Source organism: Canis lupus, chromosome 4 (genome assembly GCF_048164855.1).
Source record: "Canis lupus baileyi chromosome 4, mCanLup2.hap1, whole genome shotgun sequence".
NCBI lineage: Eukaryota > Metazoa > Chordata > Mammalia > Carnivora > Canidae > Canis > Canis lupus.
In genome coordinates, this window is record NC_132841.1 from 10,727,788 (window position 1) to 10,745,715 (window position 17,928).

General features: G+C 38.9%; 1 protein-coding gene and 1 long non-coding RNA gene across 3 annotated transcripts in view; one reads left to right on the plus strand and one right to left on the minus strand.

Moving 5' to 3' along the window:
* Positions 1-17,928, plus strand: part of NUP133 (nucleoporin 133) — a 53,981-nt gene that overhangs the window by 20,735 nt on the left and 15,318 nt on the right. For both annotated transcript variants that reach the window (XM_072823124.1, XM_072823125.1), the window contains exons 12-18: positions 2,432-2,523; positions 6,970-7,133; positions 8,223-8,317; positions 10,774-10,998; positions 15,304-15,426; positions 16,000-16,099; positions 16,964-17,215. In XM_072823124.1, the coding sequence (XP_072679225.1) occupies positions 2,432-2,523; positions 6,970-7,133; positions 8,223-8,317; positions 10,774-10,998; positions 15,304-15,426; positions 16,000-16,099; positions 16,964-17,215 (1,051 nt within the window). The remainder of the gene's footprint in view (positions 1-2,431; positions 2,524-6,969; positions 7,134-8,222; positions 8,318-10,773; positions 10,999-15,303; positions 15,427-15,999; positions 16,100-16,963; positions 17,216-17,928) is intronic.
* LOC140631842 (uncharacterized) lies at positions 4,671-17,237 on the minus strand. Its single transcript, XR_012029350.1, has 2 exons — positions 16,939-17,237; positions 4,671-9,626 (listed from the first exon to the last, which is right to left on the minus strand). It is a non-coding gene; the product is annotated as an uncharacterized lncRNA (long non-coding RNA).

The window sequence follows — 17,928 nt, forward strand, 5'->3', positions numbered from 1 at the left end:
GTCAATCCATATTTTTTATTTATTTTTATTTTTAATTCTAGTGTAGTTAACATAGTGTTATCCTAGTTTCTGATGTATAATACAGTGATTCAGTAATTGTATACATTACTTAGTGCTCATTATGATAAATATACTCTTAATCCCCATCACCTATTTCACCCATTCCTTACCCCACCCTCCCCTTTGGTGACCATTAGTTTGTGGAATAAACAAATAAAATAGGAGTCTGTTTTTTACTTTGTCTCTTTTTTTTTTTCTTTATTTATTTGATTTCCTAAATTCCACATATGAGTGAAATCATTTGGTATTTATCTTTCTCTGACTTATTTCACTTAGTCTTATAGTCTCTAGATTTATCCATGTTGTGGCAAATGGCAAATTTTCATTCATTTTTATGGCTGAGTAATATTCCATTTTATGTATGTACCACATCTTCTTTATCCATTCATCCACTGATGGATACTTGGACTGCTTCCATAATCTGACTGTTTAAATAATGCTGCAATAAACATAGGGTTTCATATATATTTTTTGAATTAGTGTTTTTGTATTCTTTGGGTAACTACCCAGTAGTGGAATTACTGGGTCATATGATAGTTCTGTTTTAATTTTTTGAGCAATTCCTATACTGGCTTTTTTTAAAAGATATTTATTTATATTTATATATTTATATTTATTTAGGCAGAGGGAGAAGCAGGCTCCCTGCAAGGAGCCTGATATGGGACTCAATCCTGGGATCATGCCCTGAGCCAAAGGCAGACGCTCATCTGCTGAGCTACCCAGGCGTCTCTCCATACGGTTTTCCAGTGGCTGCATGAGTTTGCATTCCCATCAGTAGTGTGCAACAGTTCCTCTTTTGTCCACATCCTCGCCAGTGCTTAGTATTTCTTGTGTTTCTGACTTTAGTCATTCTGATAGGTGTGAGGTGATATCTCATTGAGGTTTTGATTTGCATTTCCCTGATGAAGAATGATTTTGAGCTTTTTTTCATGTGTCAGCCATATGGATGTCTTCTTTGGAGAAATGTCTGTTCATGTCTTCTGCCTGTTTTTTAATTGGGTTGTTTTTGGGTGTTGAGTTGTATTAGTTATTTTTTTTAAAAGATTTTATTATTTATTCATGAGAGACAGAGAGAGAGGCAGAGACATTGGCAGAGGGAGAAGCAGGCTCCATGCAGGGAGCCCGATGTGGGACTCAGTCCCGGGACTCCAGGATCACGCCCTGGGCCAAAGGCACACACTCAACTGCTGAGCCTCTCAGACGTCCCTATCAGTTCTTTATATATTTTATATACTAACCGTTTATTGGATATGTTATTTGCAAATATCTTCTTCCATTTAGTAGGTTTTCCTTTAGCTTTTTTTTTTTTTTTTTTTTAAGATTTTATTTATTTATTCATGAGAGAGAGAGAGAGAGAGGCAAAGACACAGGCAGAGGGAGAAGCAGGTTCCATGCAGGGAGCCTGACGTGGGACTCAATCCCAGGTCTCCAGGATCAGGCCCTGGACTGAAGGCGGCACTAAACTGCTGAGCCACCTGGGCTGTCCTGTGCATAAGCTTTTTATTTTGATGTGGTTCTTCTAGTTGGTTTTTTCTTTAGTGTCCTTGGCCTTAGGAAACATATCTAGAAAAATGCTGCATCCAGTGTCAGAGAAATTACTGCCTGTGCTCTCTTCTAGGATTTTTATGGTTTTAGGTCTCAAATTTAGTTCCTTAATCACATTTTGAGTATATTTTTGTGTATAGTATAGGAAAGTGGTCCAGTTTCCTTTTTTTGCATGTAATTATTTAGTTTTCCTGACACTGTTGAAGAGATGGTCTTTTTCCCACTGCATATTCTTGTCTCCTTTGTTGAAGATTAATTGATCATACATTTGTAGCTTTATTTATGGGCTCTCTAGTCCAATGATCTGTATGTCTGTTTTTGTGCCAGTACCATACTATTTTGATTACTACAGCTTTGTAGTATAACTTGATAATCTGGGATTGTGATACCTTCCCTAGTTTTTTATTTTTCAGGATTGCTTTATGTATACCTTTTTGATAAGACTTTTTTTTTTAAGATTTTATTTATTAGCGCACACAAGCAGGGGGAAGGGAGCAGCAGAGGGAGAGGGAGCAGCAGGCTCTCTGCTGAGCAGGGAGCTCAATGTGGGGTTTGATCCCAGGACCCCAAGATCATGACGTGAGCCGAAAGCAGATGCTTAACTGACTGAGCCACCCAGGCACCCCTTGATAAGACTTTAGTTGATCATTTGGTCCATTTTATTTTGTTCCAAAAAATTTAAGTATATAAAGTGCTAGTATGAAGGACATGGTAAACAGCTTGTGTCTGTGTTGTTGTCATAGGTGGGTTTGATCCAGTTTTTAGTTCAATAATTCAGAATATTCTGATACCTTCACCTCTGAATTACAGTTTTTTTATTTGACAGAGTATGGTTTTTGAGGCTTCTACAAAGAATGAAACCATAGCCCAGGAAGATAAAACCAAATTGTTAAAAGCTGCTTTTCTGCAATACTGCAGGTATGAAAAGTTTTTTAAATTATGGCTTAATTATGTCACATTTTCGTGACATGCTACTTATTTATTGACTGTTGGGGGCAAGTAGGAGGAATGATCCCACTAAGGAGAAAATGTTTTTCTTAGCTTTAATGCTTTAACAAACTTATCTAAACTTGGTAGCCATAAGAGGCTTTCAATTAGTCTAGGAAAAAAACATGATATAACGTACCCTCCCACTTAATGGATAACTATATGCTGTTTAAAATGTTGATCCTGAAAGACATCTTACAAGCATGTTTTATGTTTACTGTGAAGGCAAATTACTTGCATATGAAGGTCTATTGATGTTATAAAGAAATTAGACTTGGCTTATTCATTCGGTTGTGTTGCATACAAAATCACCAGAGAACTAGTGGCTTATTTAGCATAACTCATGATTCTGTAGTCTGGCTGTTAGAGATTGGGCTCAGGTGGACATTTTATGGTTCCTATCTGGATTCACTCTCTGTGATCACCTGCCAGCCATGGCAGCTAGACTTGCTTCCAGGCCCTGGCTGGTCATCTCTCTGCTCATATGCCCTGTCTTCATTCATCTAGCAAGCTACCCTAGCCTTGTTTATGTATCTCAGGGTTCCTGGAATGGCAAGAGAATAAGCTTCAGTGTACAAGTGATTTTTAAATCTCTGTTTGGGTCATATTTGCTGATATCCCATTGGCCAGAGTAAGTCACAAGGGTAAACCCCTAGCGCCCCCCCCCCCCCCCCATTGGGAGGGTGCTAACAAGGAGTGTGTATATGGGAAGGGAATGATTGTGCTCAGTTTGCCACAGTTGCTGACCTGTACTTCTGGTTTTAAGGTGAATTCAGTCATGTGTTTGTCCCAGTTATGTATTCTGCATATCATATGCCTTCTTTAAAACATAAATTCACATTTGAATGAACACTAAGGAAAATTGAGATCTAGCCTTTGCCCTGCCCCTAAGTAGCTGTGTAAGACTTTAAACAGATTCCTTAACATTCCTTAACATTTCTTAACATTTGTTTCTTTATGAGGTGTTGAGTGGATTGGCCATTGGATTGGGGTGGCCATTGAACTGTATGAAGGATCATTAGTTTATCTGGCAGATTTTTATTTTGAAGTTAAAAACTCAGAGTTAACTACCTCCATATTCCCTAGTTCTCAGTTTGTGATCCCATAGTCCCACTTAGTAGTATCTGGTGTGTCGGGGCTCACTCCCACAAAAGAGATAGTAAATAGTTAGACCCTACAGTGCTTTGACAGTTTAACCAATTTGTGCCATCATAATGATCTGCTGAGCTTAGTTCTTAGCCAGAAGAGGGCACCATTAGAAAACTTGGCAGTTCAGTCTTACTGCCAAGATTTGGATTAAAAGATTACGATTATGCCTTGCATACATTAACAATTTTGACAGATCTGTGGCATCTCAAAATTTAAATGATAATGATGCAAGTCACCATAGTCCTAGTATTAGTTTCCTGTGGCTGCTATAAGAAATCACTACAAACCGGGTGACTTAATAGAAATTTATTCTGTCACAGTTCTGGAGTCCAGAAGTCCAGAAGTGTTAGCAGGGCCATGCTCCCTCTGAAGGTTCTAGGGAAGAATGTTTGCTTGTTTTCCTCCTAGATTCTGGTGGTTGCTGGCAATCATCAACATTCCTTAGCTGGTACATAGATTACTCCAGTTATCTCCATAGTCACATGGGCTTCTTCCCCATGTATCTGCCTTTACATGGCGTAATTATAACACAGTCATTGGATTTAGAGCCCACCTAATCCACTATATCCTCATCATAACTGATTTTGTGTGTGTGTGTATGCAAAAACCTTATTTCCAGATAAGTTATATTCTGAGGTTCTGGGTGAATGTGGATTTGGGAAGGGATGCTATTCAACGTATATAGTCATTTCTAAATGTTCTATAGGGGAAGATTTTGTTTATAGGGGAAGATTATTAAGCATGAAAAGGAATCACTGACCTGAAGTCCTGAGAGTATAGTAACCTTAGAAATAGGGTCATGGGTCTCTAGCACAGCCATATCTTCAGCTTACCCTGTGTGGCATGGTTGAAGTACTATGAGGTTAACAAGTAACCACTTCTGGGGTGTTGTCGCCTATTAATCATCTTAAAGAATTAGACTCTTCACAAATGGAATCATACTTTTATTTATTTTTTTTAAAAGATTTTATTTATTCATTCATGAGAGACAGAGGGAGAGAGACAGGCAGAGGGAGAAGCAGGCCCCATGCAGGGAGCCCAATGTGGGACTCCATCCCAAGACTCCAGGTCCATGCCCTGGGCCAAAGGCAGATGCTAAATTGCTGAGCCACCCAGGGATCCCCGGAATTGTACTTTTAAAGCAGTTTTGCAACTTCATCACTGTTGACATTTGAGGCCATCACAATTTTTTATCCTGTGAATTGTAGTGTGTGTAGCAGACATAACTGGCCTCTTCCCACTTGATGCCAATAGCATCCTCCCCTGACTTGCGACAACCAAAATTATCTTCAGACATTGCCAAATGCTCCCTGAGGGTTGAAATTGGTAGACAGCATTCAGAAGTATTCTGTGTTTAGTTTTTGCTAAGGTAATATTGTGATTTTTATGGCATCTTTTCTTTGAAATTAATTTTTATATTATTTTGATTTTCATTTTATTGGCTCTATATAAATATAAGATCTTTTGCTCATGAGAGTTTTAAGGAACTTACTTTGTTAATTTAAATAATTATTGGTTATCTTGCCATAGTCAACTGTATTCCTATAACCTGTAGCATAATCAGGTTTCCAGCTTCAGCTTGGCCTTAACCACTTCTAGGCAGTTTTTCTGTGTTTATCTATTTAGTTCCATCTCCTGTTCTACCAGGGGTCCATTTCAGTGCTTTTCTACCTCTCCTCCACCTGTCCCATTTCTCTGCCTCCTCTCCCGTACCTAGCAGACAAATCAGCCTCCTACTTCACAGAGATAATAGAAGCCAACTCCCTGGACTTACTACCTACAAACTTAGCTGCGCCTCAGCTACTTTTCCTCTTTCCCTCCCTATAAAGTAGGAAAGGGTGTTCTTTCTAAGAAGAAGCTGTCTTTTGTTATTGTCTTAAAGATTCTATTTATATATTATATATTAATATATATATTGTTTATATATATAAATATAGAGAGAGAGTGGGGGGGGTTAGTGAAGGGGAGAGGCAGAGGGAGAAGAGAGAGAACCTCAAGCAGACTCCCAGCTGAATGTAGAACCAACATGGGCCTCAATCCACTGAGCCGCCCAGGCACCCCTCTTTGCCTTTGTTTTGAATTTCATTTTGAAATTATGTTCTTTGTTACTTATCTTCTGTATCTTTGACCTCTTTTGTGCTGGCTTCTTCTCACCAGCCATTAATCATATTTAATGTGTCATGTAAAAAACGATCAGGGGCAGGATGCCTGGGTGGCACAGTCAGTTAAGCATCTGACTTGTAGTTTCAGCTCAAGTCATGATCTCAGGGTTGTGAGATAGAGCTGCACATTGGGCTCCATGCTCAGTGGCACATCTGCTTGGGTTTCTCTCTCCCTCTGCTCCTCCACCCCTACTGCGATCTCTCTCTCTCTCTCTCTCTATCACACACACACACACATACACACACACACACACCTTTTAAAAAAAAACAGCACCTGGGTGGCTCAGTCCTTTAAGTGTCTGATTCTTGATATTAGCTCAGGTCTTGATCTTAGAGTCATGAGTTCAAGCTTCATGTTGGGCTTCAGCTGGGCATGGAGCCTACTTAAAAAAAAAAAGACCAATCTTTTTGTGTTCCCCTTTGAGCTACCACCCCTTTTGTTTGTTCCTGTTTAAACTGCCTGAAAACTAGTCTACCTTTGCTGTTGTCTATCACAATTTTTCTTTCTCCTTGCCTTTTTTTTTCTCTTTCCTTGACTTCATTTGCCGAAGAAACCCAGATCTACCATACTCTAGGCCATTATATACAAATGAAGAATGTTCCAGAGCAATTGTACATTCACAGGCACCTCAGTTTGAACATACCCACAGCTGTGCTTGTCTTCTCCAAGCTTATTTTCTTTTTTAGCCCCTTTTGCTACCACTGGAGTTCTACAAGTGTTCTACCATAATCCATTCAATTTCAGAGCAAAAACATACAGATCCGGCCAGTTGCCAATATTTACCTCATTTCTTTTCTTTTTTTTTTTTTTTTAAGATTTTGTTTATTCATGAGAGACACACACAGGGAGAGAGAGGGAGAGAGAGAGAGACGTAGAGGGAGAAGCAGGCTCCTCACAAGGAGCCTGATGCCGGACTCAATCCCTAAGCCCCAGGATCATGCTCTGAGCCAAAGGCAGACACTCAGCCACTGAGCCACCCAAGCATCCCCACCATTAACTTTTTAATAGTGAATTTTGAAAATGATTTGCCTCCTTTAATACTTTTATTTTCCAATTTTATTTCAGAAAAGATCTAGGTCATGCTCAAATGATGGTTGATGAGCTCTTTTCCTCCCACTCTGATATGGATTCTGATTGTGAATTAGACAAAGCTGTTACCCAAATCAGTGTGGACCTGGTGGATGACTACCCAGCCTCTGACCCACGGTGGGCTGAGTCTGTCCCTGAGGGTAAGAACTTCTACTTTTCATATTATGGAGTGATCTGTTTTGAGAATATTTTGGTTTTTTTATTAAAGCATGTCTCAAAGCATGTTTTTTAGGTGAAACAATTATAAATTTACTATTTTTAAAAAAGTTGTAACTTACTTTATAGTAGATTTTGGAAAAGGCTCAACAGATCTGCATAATAAAAACTGAAGGAATAATGCAGCACATCCTGCTTGTTCTGTCTGAAGGAGATTAATTAGCACTACTTACCTTTCTCACCATTTTGTTTCTAAAAGGAAATTGGTGACATAAGTAAGCATATTAGCTCCCGGGATTCCTGGGTGGCGCAGCGGTTTGGCGCCTGCCTTTGGCCCAGGGCACGATCCTGGAGACTCGGGATCGAATCCCACATCGGGCTCCCGGTGCATGGAGCCTGCTTCTCCCTCTGCTTGTGTCTCTGCCTCTCTCTCTCTCTCTGTGACTATCATAAATAAATAAAAATTAAAAAAAAAAAAAGCATATTAGCTCCCAAATTAAATGATACTTTTGGCATAATCCCTATATTTGCCTAATAGAAATTATACATTTCCCTAAGAGCAGCAATGAGCAAATCTCAGTGTATAGAAGTGGGCATATCATGTCTCTCTGCCCAGTGCTTTCTTTTTGCCCTGGGTGACTATCCCTCTTACACTTCCACCACAGCATCAGGGGCACTCAAGCATACCCAAATACCAACAAACTGTCTCAAATGTCCATTTCTCTCCCACATTTCCTACTTAGCAAGTTTGCTATGCCTCATTAGAAGGTTAATAAGGAAACATTAATGGTTACCTTTTTTCTTTGACTTTATTTTGAGTTGTCAAGCTCAGAAAAATATAAATGATTAATAATAACATGGCTTGTGTTTTGAATAAATACAATATGAATTGTGTCGAACTCCCAAAATTTCCCTCTAAATTTTTTAAACTCTTGGGTAATGTTACAAATAATTGCATTGAAAGGTTGGCAGTTTTTTTTTTATAGATTTTTTTATCTTTATATTCATTTTAATAGCAGTAATTGTAAAGCCGGTATGTTATGTGTTTAAATTTTGTTACTTTGTTTCAACAGAAGCACCTGGGTTTAGCAATACATCACTGATTATTCTTCATCAGCTAGAAGACAAGATGAAAGCCCATTCTTTTCTTATGGACTTTATTCACCAAGTAAGTATCCTAGTTGCTGTGAACAGGGATGGCCAGGACACTTGGCTTTACTGTGTCTTCTGTTAGATCTCCCTAGGATAGTGGGAGATCCTCTTACTCTGAGGTGGTTTGTGGAGTGGGACATGACCAGTGAGTGTTTCCCATTTTCGTTGATGCCATAAAAATAAATATAACTCCAGCGTTGGTAGGGGAGGGGGAGCTATTCAAGTATAAAAACTGCATTGAAAACAGGATAAAAAGAAGAAAAATAGTGTATTTCTGCAGAAGTGTTTTTACTTCTAATATTCTGTGATATTCTATGTGCTTTTATGTAAACTTAGGTTTTCATGAATTTACTTTGTATTATTAAAAAGATAGTGAAGAGTAACAGATTTTGATATATGGGTTTATGATTTTGAAGTACCATTAGAATCAATTCCTTACTTAATTTTTTTTTTTTACTGGAGTATCCCCCACTGAGCCCTTGATATTAATTCTTATCCCCTTTGGCAAGAGATATGGCCTTGTTGGCCTGGAGTCTGGCTTGAGGAGGAGAGCCTTCTATTCAGAAGTATTTCCTTGGATATAAGTATCTGGTATATAATTATTTACATTAGTAATAATAAACAGTAATAAGCTCTAAAATATTAAAAGCAATACAAACAAAAGCATACCCAGAATGGCTTTTAGATCCAGCTAGATACTACCTTGCAATGGACACTGCCTCCAAGAGCTGAGTGACTCCAGCAGGGTTTCTGAAGCCCAGGGAGGCTGTACCAGAGATATGGCAACCACTCCTGCTCTGTGGCTCTCTCACCCTCTGATAAATTAGTGTGTCCTCTGTGTGGCATATTAAGGCATGAACTCCTTTCATTCCACTATGCACACCTTCTCTTCCATGGTTAGAGCTTCTCTTCACTCCTTCTTTCCTGGCCTTGTTATTCATTTGGGATGATAGAGAATATTCTTGAGATCCTTGAGGTTTGACCTACAGTATTATACTTCATTCTGGCCCAGGTTTATCACACCCATTCTGTTTCAGTTGTATTCGCTGAAAGAAGGGTTCCTGTGTGCTGTCTGTCCTCTTAGTTGATAGTTTATTATGTATATAATTGCTATAGATTCTCAGAAGTCAGGGTGCAGCTTTTCTTGGAGCAGTTAAATGAGTGAATTCAGCAGCAAAGTGGCAAGAAATGGTTCTCCAGCCAGAAGAGGTCCTGTTCATCCTCTTATTGCCCAGATTCTTGCTCACAGTGGTAGGGAGAGGCACCACTGGTGTCTCGTCCTGGGCACACGGCATTTCCATGTTGGGTTGCAGTGTAGAAGTAATCTATCATTCAGAAAAAATGAAAGAGCATTTTTGCACAGAGAAAAAAGGGAAAAGACGCGTGAATGTCATCTTTTATCTTTTGTTTTCAGTTGGCTGATGTTGCAATTTTTCTTCTCGACATACAATTGTAAGCCAGACTTGCCAAGACACAAGTTGTTTTGGCTTTTCACTATAACTAATTCTTGTTCCTCCTGTCTTGACTGCTGATGTTCCTCAATGATTCTGATGTCTATTGTATGGGAAGCAGCCTTCCCTTGTGGCTTTCCATTTATACACTGTGGAGCTATCTTTATACTTTAAAAAATAAGAAGAGAAGACTGTTACTAACCTCATGAGGGATTTGCAGAAAACCGTTTAGCCCATTTAGCAAGTGGTAGATTCCTCATTGTTTTAAGAAATCTAATTCATAAAAAAAAAAAAGTTTTCTTACCATATGTGTTTTTTTATCCATGTTAGTAGGATTTAGAGATTTGGGGCATTGTTTATTTTTGCTTTCTGTGTACTTTTTAAAAAATAAACCTAGGCATACAAAAATCAAGTCACTCAGTAATAAAATGTGGAAAAGATTTCAGTATTTAGATGTATCTCTTGGTTTCTTCCTAGTTGGTATGTTAACACTTTATCAGATGAGAAAGCTCACAAGAACTCAACCTAGTAACACATCAGGAATCTGCCACCAGGCAGATCAGAGGTAGTAGTGCAGAGGATTAAACACTGTCCCACTCTCCTCGTGGCTTTAGGGTTCTGGAAATTAGTCACTGAAGATGAAGACTGCTGACTGTCTTGTTCACAAAGATCTAGAATCTTGGATAGTTAGGTAGTAAAGAGCAGTTTTACACTTTTGATAACCATAAATAATGAGAAATAAGGTAGAGTAGCAAAATGACCATAATCTCAGAAGAGGAGAATCTATACTTTCTTATAGGTGCTAATGGCTCTGGCTGAAGGAGAGGGGAGGGGAGGAAAGGGGGGGAGAGAGAGAGAGAGAGTTTAGAACAGCAAAAAGAAGAGATAGCCATGGTACTTTCTTGGGGACAGCTAAGGCCAGTGGCTCTCTACCCATCGTGCTTCTGGTGGAGAAAAGACTGCATTATTTCATGTGTTACTGTAAATGCTTTCTAAGAACATGTGTTTGTATTTTCACTAGGTTGGCTTATTTGGACGTCTTGGCACTTTTGCAGTAAGAGGGATGCCCATGGCAACTCGACTGTTGCTCTGCGAGCATGCTGAAAAGTTATCAGCTGCCATTGTTCTCAAGAACTACCATTCGAGGCTCTCTGACCTGGTGAACACAGCAATAATGATTGCTTTAAACAAGAGGGACTGTGAAATCCCATCCAACCTGACTCCTGCAGACGTCTTTTTTAGAGAAGTAAGAGTCCTTTTGCTCTTAATGTGGCTTCGTAGAACTATGCCATTTGTGGATTATGCCGTGAACAGGGATGAGATTGAGGACAAAAAAATCTCAGTGAAATTTTAAATAGGACTCCATATTCATTTATCACATTCCATATAAATTAGAGCTTGCAAAATTGATTAAGTTTTTTCTACTATCTGCTGAATGTTTTCCTTTTGCCTCTCCAAATCCACTCTTGACTGCCCCAGAGGGCATCTTCATCAGCAGGTTCCCTTGACCCTCTGGCTTCCTGTTGTCTTTGATAATGGTGAGGCACTATCAGGTGGGGAGTGGCTGTCTGTTGATATTTGTTCTCATTCCTTCCCTGCTTCCACTGCAGTTTGCTCTGCCTTCTGTCAGAGACTGTGGCTTCTCCATTGCTGCTTTTCAGGTTTCCAATACTGCTTCCTCCCAGTGCCCTTTCACACCTGGACTTAATAGTGGCTCCCCTAGATGTTGCACCTTCCTTTGTAGATCCCCTTACCCCTGCCAGCACCACTGTAAATCATCCCTTTACTAAACTCTTCTCGCTACCTGCTAGGATCCTATCATCTACTTTGCTTTTAAAATCAGATTTATTTTCAAAGGAAAAGAAAAACCTACTGCAAACTTCAGAGGGAGAAAAGATTAAGATACTGTCCAGTTGGTGGTAGCTGATCATTGTGATAATAGTATACAGCTCTTGTTCTCATGCAACTTCTTACAACCTCGTGAAGGGGCAGGGGAGACTTTATTCCCTCTCGTAAAGATAGTGATGCTAATGGTGCTAGCTCACCCCCCACCTCTGAAATTTGGAACTGTTTTTTACATTTGGGGAACTTTTAATTCTTATTTGGTGAGTCTCATTTTTATTTCCTTCTGACTACAGTCTAGCTATGATCCAGGATCTAACAGGCTATGCTAAGAAGTCTTTTTTTCCTTCTTAATACAGTTGACCCTTAAACAACATGGGATGCTGACCCCCTTGCACAGTGGAAAATCCATATATAACTTCTGACTTTCCATCGGAGAAGGACAAACATTATATGTTCTCATTCATTTGGGGAATATAAATAATAGTGAAAGGGAATATAAGGGAAGGGAGAAGAAATGTGTGGGGAATATCAGAAAGGGAGACAGAACATAAAGACTCCTAACTCTGGGAAACGAACTAGGGGTGGTGGAAGGGGAGGAGGGCGGGGGGTGGGGGTGAAAGGGTGACAGGCACTGGTGGTGGGGGCACTTGACAGGATGAGCACTGGGTGTTACTCTGTATGTTGCTAAATTGAACGCCAATAAAAAATAAATTTATTAAAAAAATAAAAAATAAAAATAAATAAAATAAAATAAATAAATAACTTCTGACTTTCCAAAAACTTAACTACTATTAGCTTACTGTTGACCAGAAGCCTTACCAGTAGTTAAATTAATACCCTTTTGCATGTTTTTTTTTTTAACATATACGATACTCTTTTATTATTTTTTTATTTATTTTTTTAATTTTTATTTATTTATGATAGTCACACAGAGTGAGAGAGAGGCAGAGACACAGGCAGAGGGAGAAGCAGGCTCCATGCACTGGGAGCCTGACGTGGGATTCGATCCCGGGTCTCCAGGATCGTGCCCTGGGCCAAAGGCAGGCGCTAAACCACTGCGCCACCCAGGGATCCCCTCGTTTTGCATGTTATATTACATATATATTACATACTGTATTCTTACAATAAAGGAAATATTAAAATTTACATAAGAGAAAGCTCACAGTACTGTATCGAAAACTAATCTGTGCATCAGTGGATGGATGCAGTTTAAACCTGCATTGTTTAAGGGTTGACTGTGTTCCTTGTACTATAACCTAAAAATAATTTAAGACGCTGAACTATGTTCACATTTTCTTTTGATTCCATAAATGTGTTTAGTTTTAAGAATGCCTTGTTTTTATATATTTGGGTTAGTTTTTTTCCTAGGGAATGTAAGGCAAAGCACTTTTTAATTTAATTTTGTTTTTCTTTAATCTAGGAAATATGCCCAAAATTGAATGAAATAAATAAAAATAGTTTACCTCACATTTATTTTATTTTTTTTTTAAGATTTTATTTATTCACAGGAGACACAGGGAGAGAAGCAGAGACATAGGCAGAGGGAGAAGCAGGCTCCCCAGAGGGAGCCCAATGCGGGACTTGATCCCCAGACCCAGGATCACGCCCTGAGGCAAAGGCAGATGCTCAACCGCTGAGCCACCCAGACATCCCTTAACCTCACATTTCACGATCTTACCATTCTGAAAGGAATCTATACAAAGCCCCCATTCCCCTACCCCTGGCCAAGCTTACAGATAAAACTCACAGGTGTCTGCACTTAGCCCTAACTCTTTGTTATTTAGGAAGGGGAGGAGAGTGATGGTGTCAGAAATAGAAGCGGACAAAGAAGGACTGCGGAGGAGAAGGTCGCTTACAGGATGAAGTACTATTTGGGAGGGAGAAATCAGAGATATCTGATGCTAGAACTTGTCCGAAGAGGTGGGGGCCATTCCTAAAACCCTGCGAGAGAACTGTCTACCTACTGTTGGGAGTGTAAGGTGTTGGGGTCGCTCTTGGGATTCTGGGGAGATGGGAATAGTGAAGAATGTGCCCCACCTTGGAATGGTGGGGGAGAAGAGTGTATATGTAGATCGGGGACGATGAGGGGGATAAGGAAGACTGCCTCATTGATAATTCTAAGATCCTGAACTAGTCTGTAAGAGCCATCTGGCTTTTTGACTGGAAGAATTGGAGTACTATAAGGAGAGTTAGTAGGTTTCAATATATTTGAGGAAAGGAATTTGAAATGAGGGGTGGTAAGCCTTGCAAAGCCTCAAGTTTGAGAGGATTTGGGGTTTTGAAGGGAAAAAGGTAGGATCCTTAAGGTGATTGTGATTTCTTTCACAAACTGTTAGAACTTTTGTGTCCTTTTTTGGTCTTTGTTCATACATAATTTAACATGGCAAAAGAAAGATTTTAAGTTATTAACAAATTTTTTGAAAGAATTGAGTAGGAGCCTGGTTCCTTTTTCTGCATTTGGATCAGAATGGAAAGGATACTAGTTAAATTCAGTATACCTGCATTTTCCACTTACCAAAAAAAAAAAAAAGAGAGAGAAAGATCTGGAAATTATCAGTTGAATACATTAGTTCATGAGTAGTATCTTAGGAATATGATAGAATAAAACTAAAAATATCATTGGTTCTCCAAAAGAACACTCCATATGGAAAATGGTAATGTTTAAGACCATTGATACCACCATTTATCTTAATTCCTCGTGACATTTACTGGTCTTAAGATTCCTTCAAGATGTAGTTTTGAATCCTAGGGTTCTATAAAGCAGAGTTAACTGCCTAAGGGATGGACGATTGGGTCAGCATATGAACAGTATTTGAAATCACTGAGTATGTAACTCACATGATTGAAGGTGTTTATTAGCAAATGTTTTGACATTTTATTTGCTCTTATATTATTTTCTCTTTTATGTCATATATGCTTTCTTATGATTTTCACATTAACAGTATTAAGAAATTCTTACATTTAATCTTATAAATTTAATGAGCCAAAAAGTGTCTTGCTGGGGTCGTTAGGATGCCTTTGACTAATACCTGAAATAGAAAAGAAAGAACAGCGTTCTTCTCTTTGGGCCACATTTTGTATGTGCATATGTCTTGTTCCTTCAACTAGTTTGTCAGCTTAAGGGCAAACATCATTTCTCTTTTTTCTTTGCATGCCCAATTGCTGTGCAGACTCTAAATGTATTTAGTAAGTATTCCACTTAAAGGGAGGAAGTTTAATCATGGGCTGAAACTGGAAGCAGGTGTTTCAGTGCTTAAGAACATTTTTACGCCATTACATTCATATGTTAATAATGACAAAAAATTAGAAAAAAACAGTGAGAAGTTATATAAAATTGACCCTTGAACGCAGAGGGACAGGGGGTTAAGGATGCTGAACCCCTACGCTGTCAGAATATTTTTACAAAAATCATAAGAGAAAGTACATATATGTACATATATATACTATATATAGTACTGTACTGTATCAAAAAATATCCACGTGTGAGTGGACCCATGCAGGGTCAACCCTGTGTTGTTCAAGGGTCCCTTGCATGATATTTTCTCTACTTCTTTTAAATTTATTTTCACCATTAACTATTTTATTCTGACTATCGAGCTGAGGGCATCCTTTGATGAGAAAAGCCCCTTGAGTAGATTCTGGGCAGTTGTAATTATTACCCATCACCATAATTGTTGTAAGTATTGCCTTCTCCTTACTCTTTCAGGTGTCCCGGGTAGACACTGTCTGTGAGTGCTTACTGGAGCATGAGGAACAGGTCTTAAAGGATACATCATTGGAATCCATTGAATGGGCTGAGGTGGTCATCAATGTGAATAGTATTCTCAAGGTACAAAACTACAGTGAAGATTTCAGCAAATCAGAAACCAGAGTGTGGATAGAAGAGAAAGTGGTTTCCATATTCTTGTCTGTATCACCATTAATTTATAAATGTATTTAACCTTTAATTCCAAAAATGTAGAAAAATACCAGTCATTTTATTAATCAGCCAAACATAAACATTAATTACCAAACATTTAATGTTTGCCTTGTGCATGTTGAAAGTATCTATAATCCTGAGTTCTGTTTGGTAAGATAAACCTTTTATTTGGAGAAGGATATGTATATATCATTGCAAATGTATTAATGTTATAGTAACTAGATAAGTCTCTTACTCAAAAGCTTACTATTTATATTACTGATTAAAATGTTCCATCTTATAGCAGTGGTTTTCCAACTTTGGTTATTATAATTTTCCAAAACTGCAGCTAAATTATGAAGTAAAGCATTTCAGTGCAGAAAGAACCAAAAAGTAATTCTGCAGACTTGGTATTTTTTAGTATTAATAGACTTTGGTGTTTTGAATTACCTTTAAAAATACTGAGATTCATCACTTTCTGCATGTGTTAACATTTTATTCCAGGACATGCTACAAGCTGCTAGTCATTATCGACAAAATAGAAACTCCTTGTATAGAAGAGAAGAACCGCTAGAACAAGAACCTGAATATGTTCCTTGGACGGGTGAGTTTGCAAGCACTGAGCCCAAACATACTGATTTATTATTAGCAAAATATATTTCTAATGACTGTTTTTGGAAGCTATAATACTCCCATTAGTTCAGGTTTATAAGTGAAATGAAAAATAAATGCCATCTCCAGAATGAACAATTCTTGTGAAAACTGCTTTTTATTCCCTTAGAATAATTTATAGATCTTTTCATAATTTAACTAGTACTTCTTATGTGTACACTAGATTTTTTTTTAAAGATTTTATTTATTCATTCATGAGAGACAGAGAGAGAGAGAGAGAGAGAGGCAGAGACACAGGCAGAGGTAGAAGCAAGCTCCATGCAGGGAGCCCGACATGGGACTCAATCCCGGGACTCCAGGATCACGCCCTGGGCGGAAGGCAGGGGCTAAACCACTGAGCCACCCAGGGATCCCCCTAGATTTTTTTTTTTAAGTACTCTCTACCCTCAATGAGGAGCTCAAACTTAGAATCCCAAGGTCAAGAGTCACATGCTCTAGTGACTGAGCCCACCAGGCACTCTGTGTCTACTAGATTTTAGGGCATATGGTTACTCAAGGAAGCAGGTCCTGGCTTTCTAGGAGAGAGAGAGTTCACTATGTTTAATGTTGATTTAATACAAGGAAGTAAGTAGAACAGCATAAGAGGGATTTAGGAGGAAGAAGTATCATGTTTACCTGGCTTTGTTGAGGAAGTTTCCATAGAGAACATGGGATTTGAGCAGGACAGAGGTATCAACTGAAGCCCTATGTGATTTATTTTTCCAGCAGCAGTGAGATGATAGTTTTTAGGCAGTTGGTTTTTCCATTAGCCGCCATAGAACCCTTACTTACCATATTACTTTGTGTGATTTCATAGCAACAAGTGGTCCTTCAGGCATCCGAACAGTAATAGAACGCCAGCATGGGATTGTCCTGAAAGTGGTTTATCCTCAGGCAGACAGCAACCTCCGAAACATTCTGACAGAGCAACTGGTAGCACTGATTGATTGCTTCCTGGATGGTTATGTTTCCCAGCTGAAGTCTCTGGACCGATCTTGTGATCAAGAAAGATACAGCAGTCTGGAAATGGAGTACCTACAGAAAAGATCAGATCTCTTATCTCCACTTCGTAAGTACATGGTATTTAGCAAGGGCCATGGGTCTTTGAATTTGCAGAACAGATGAAGGAGTCAGATCATTAATGTAGCAGATACAATATACTATCATTCATCCAACCATAACCAAGAACTTAAAGCAAAGCATATGTGTACAGCTTTCTCTTTTTTTTAATGTATTTTTTTAAAGATTTTATTTATTCATGAGAGAGAGAGGCAAAGACACAGGAAGCAGACTCCATGCAAGGAGCCCGACATGGGACTCGATGCCGGTTTCCAGGATCGGGCCCTGGGCTGAAGGGGCGCTAAACCGTTGAGCCACCCGGGTTGCCCCTATGTACAGCTTTCTGTGTTGATTTGTTCAACTTTGTTTTCAAAACTTCCCAGTACAAGTGCCATAGGCGGTGCTAAAGAAGATTTGAAAATGAATAAATTAACAAATGGAAACTGCCCTCCAAGAGCTTGGCATCTGAGACCTTTATATACATAACTAGTCTGCACAGTAGAGCAGGTTGAGGCCTGTTAGAGGGCACAGCTGGGAGAATGTGGCCGTTCAACAAAGGACCCATTATTTTTATAGAGAGGAGGAAGGGTAATGGCCTGTACACTCAGGAAGGAAACTGCCTCCTAGAGAGACAGGAATGAGCAGCAGATTCACTTTGTCTCTTTAATGAATTTGTGTGGATGCCAGTAACTAGAAAGGTTTCTATTCCATTATTTTTAGAAT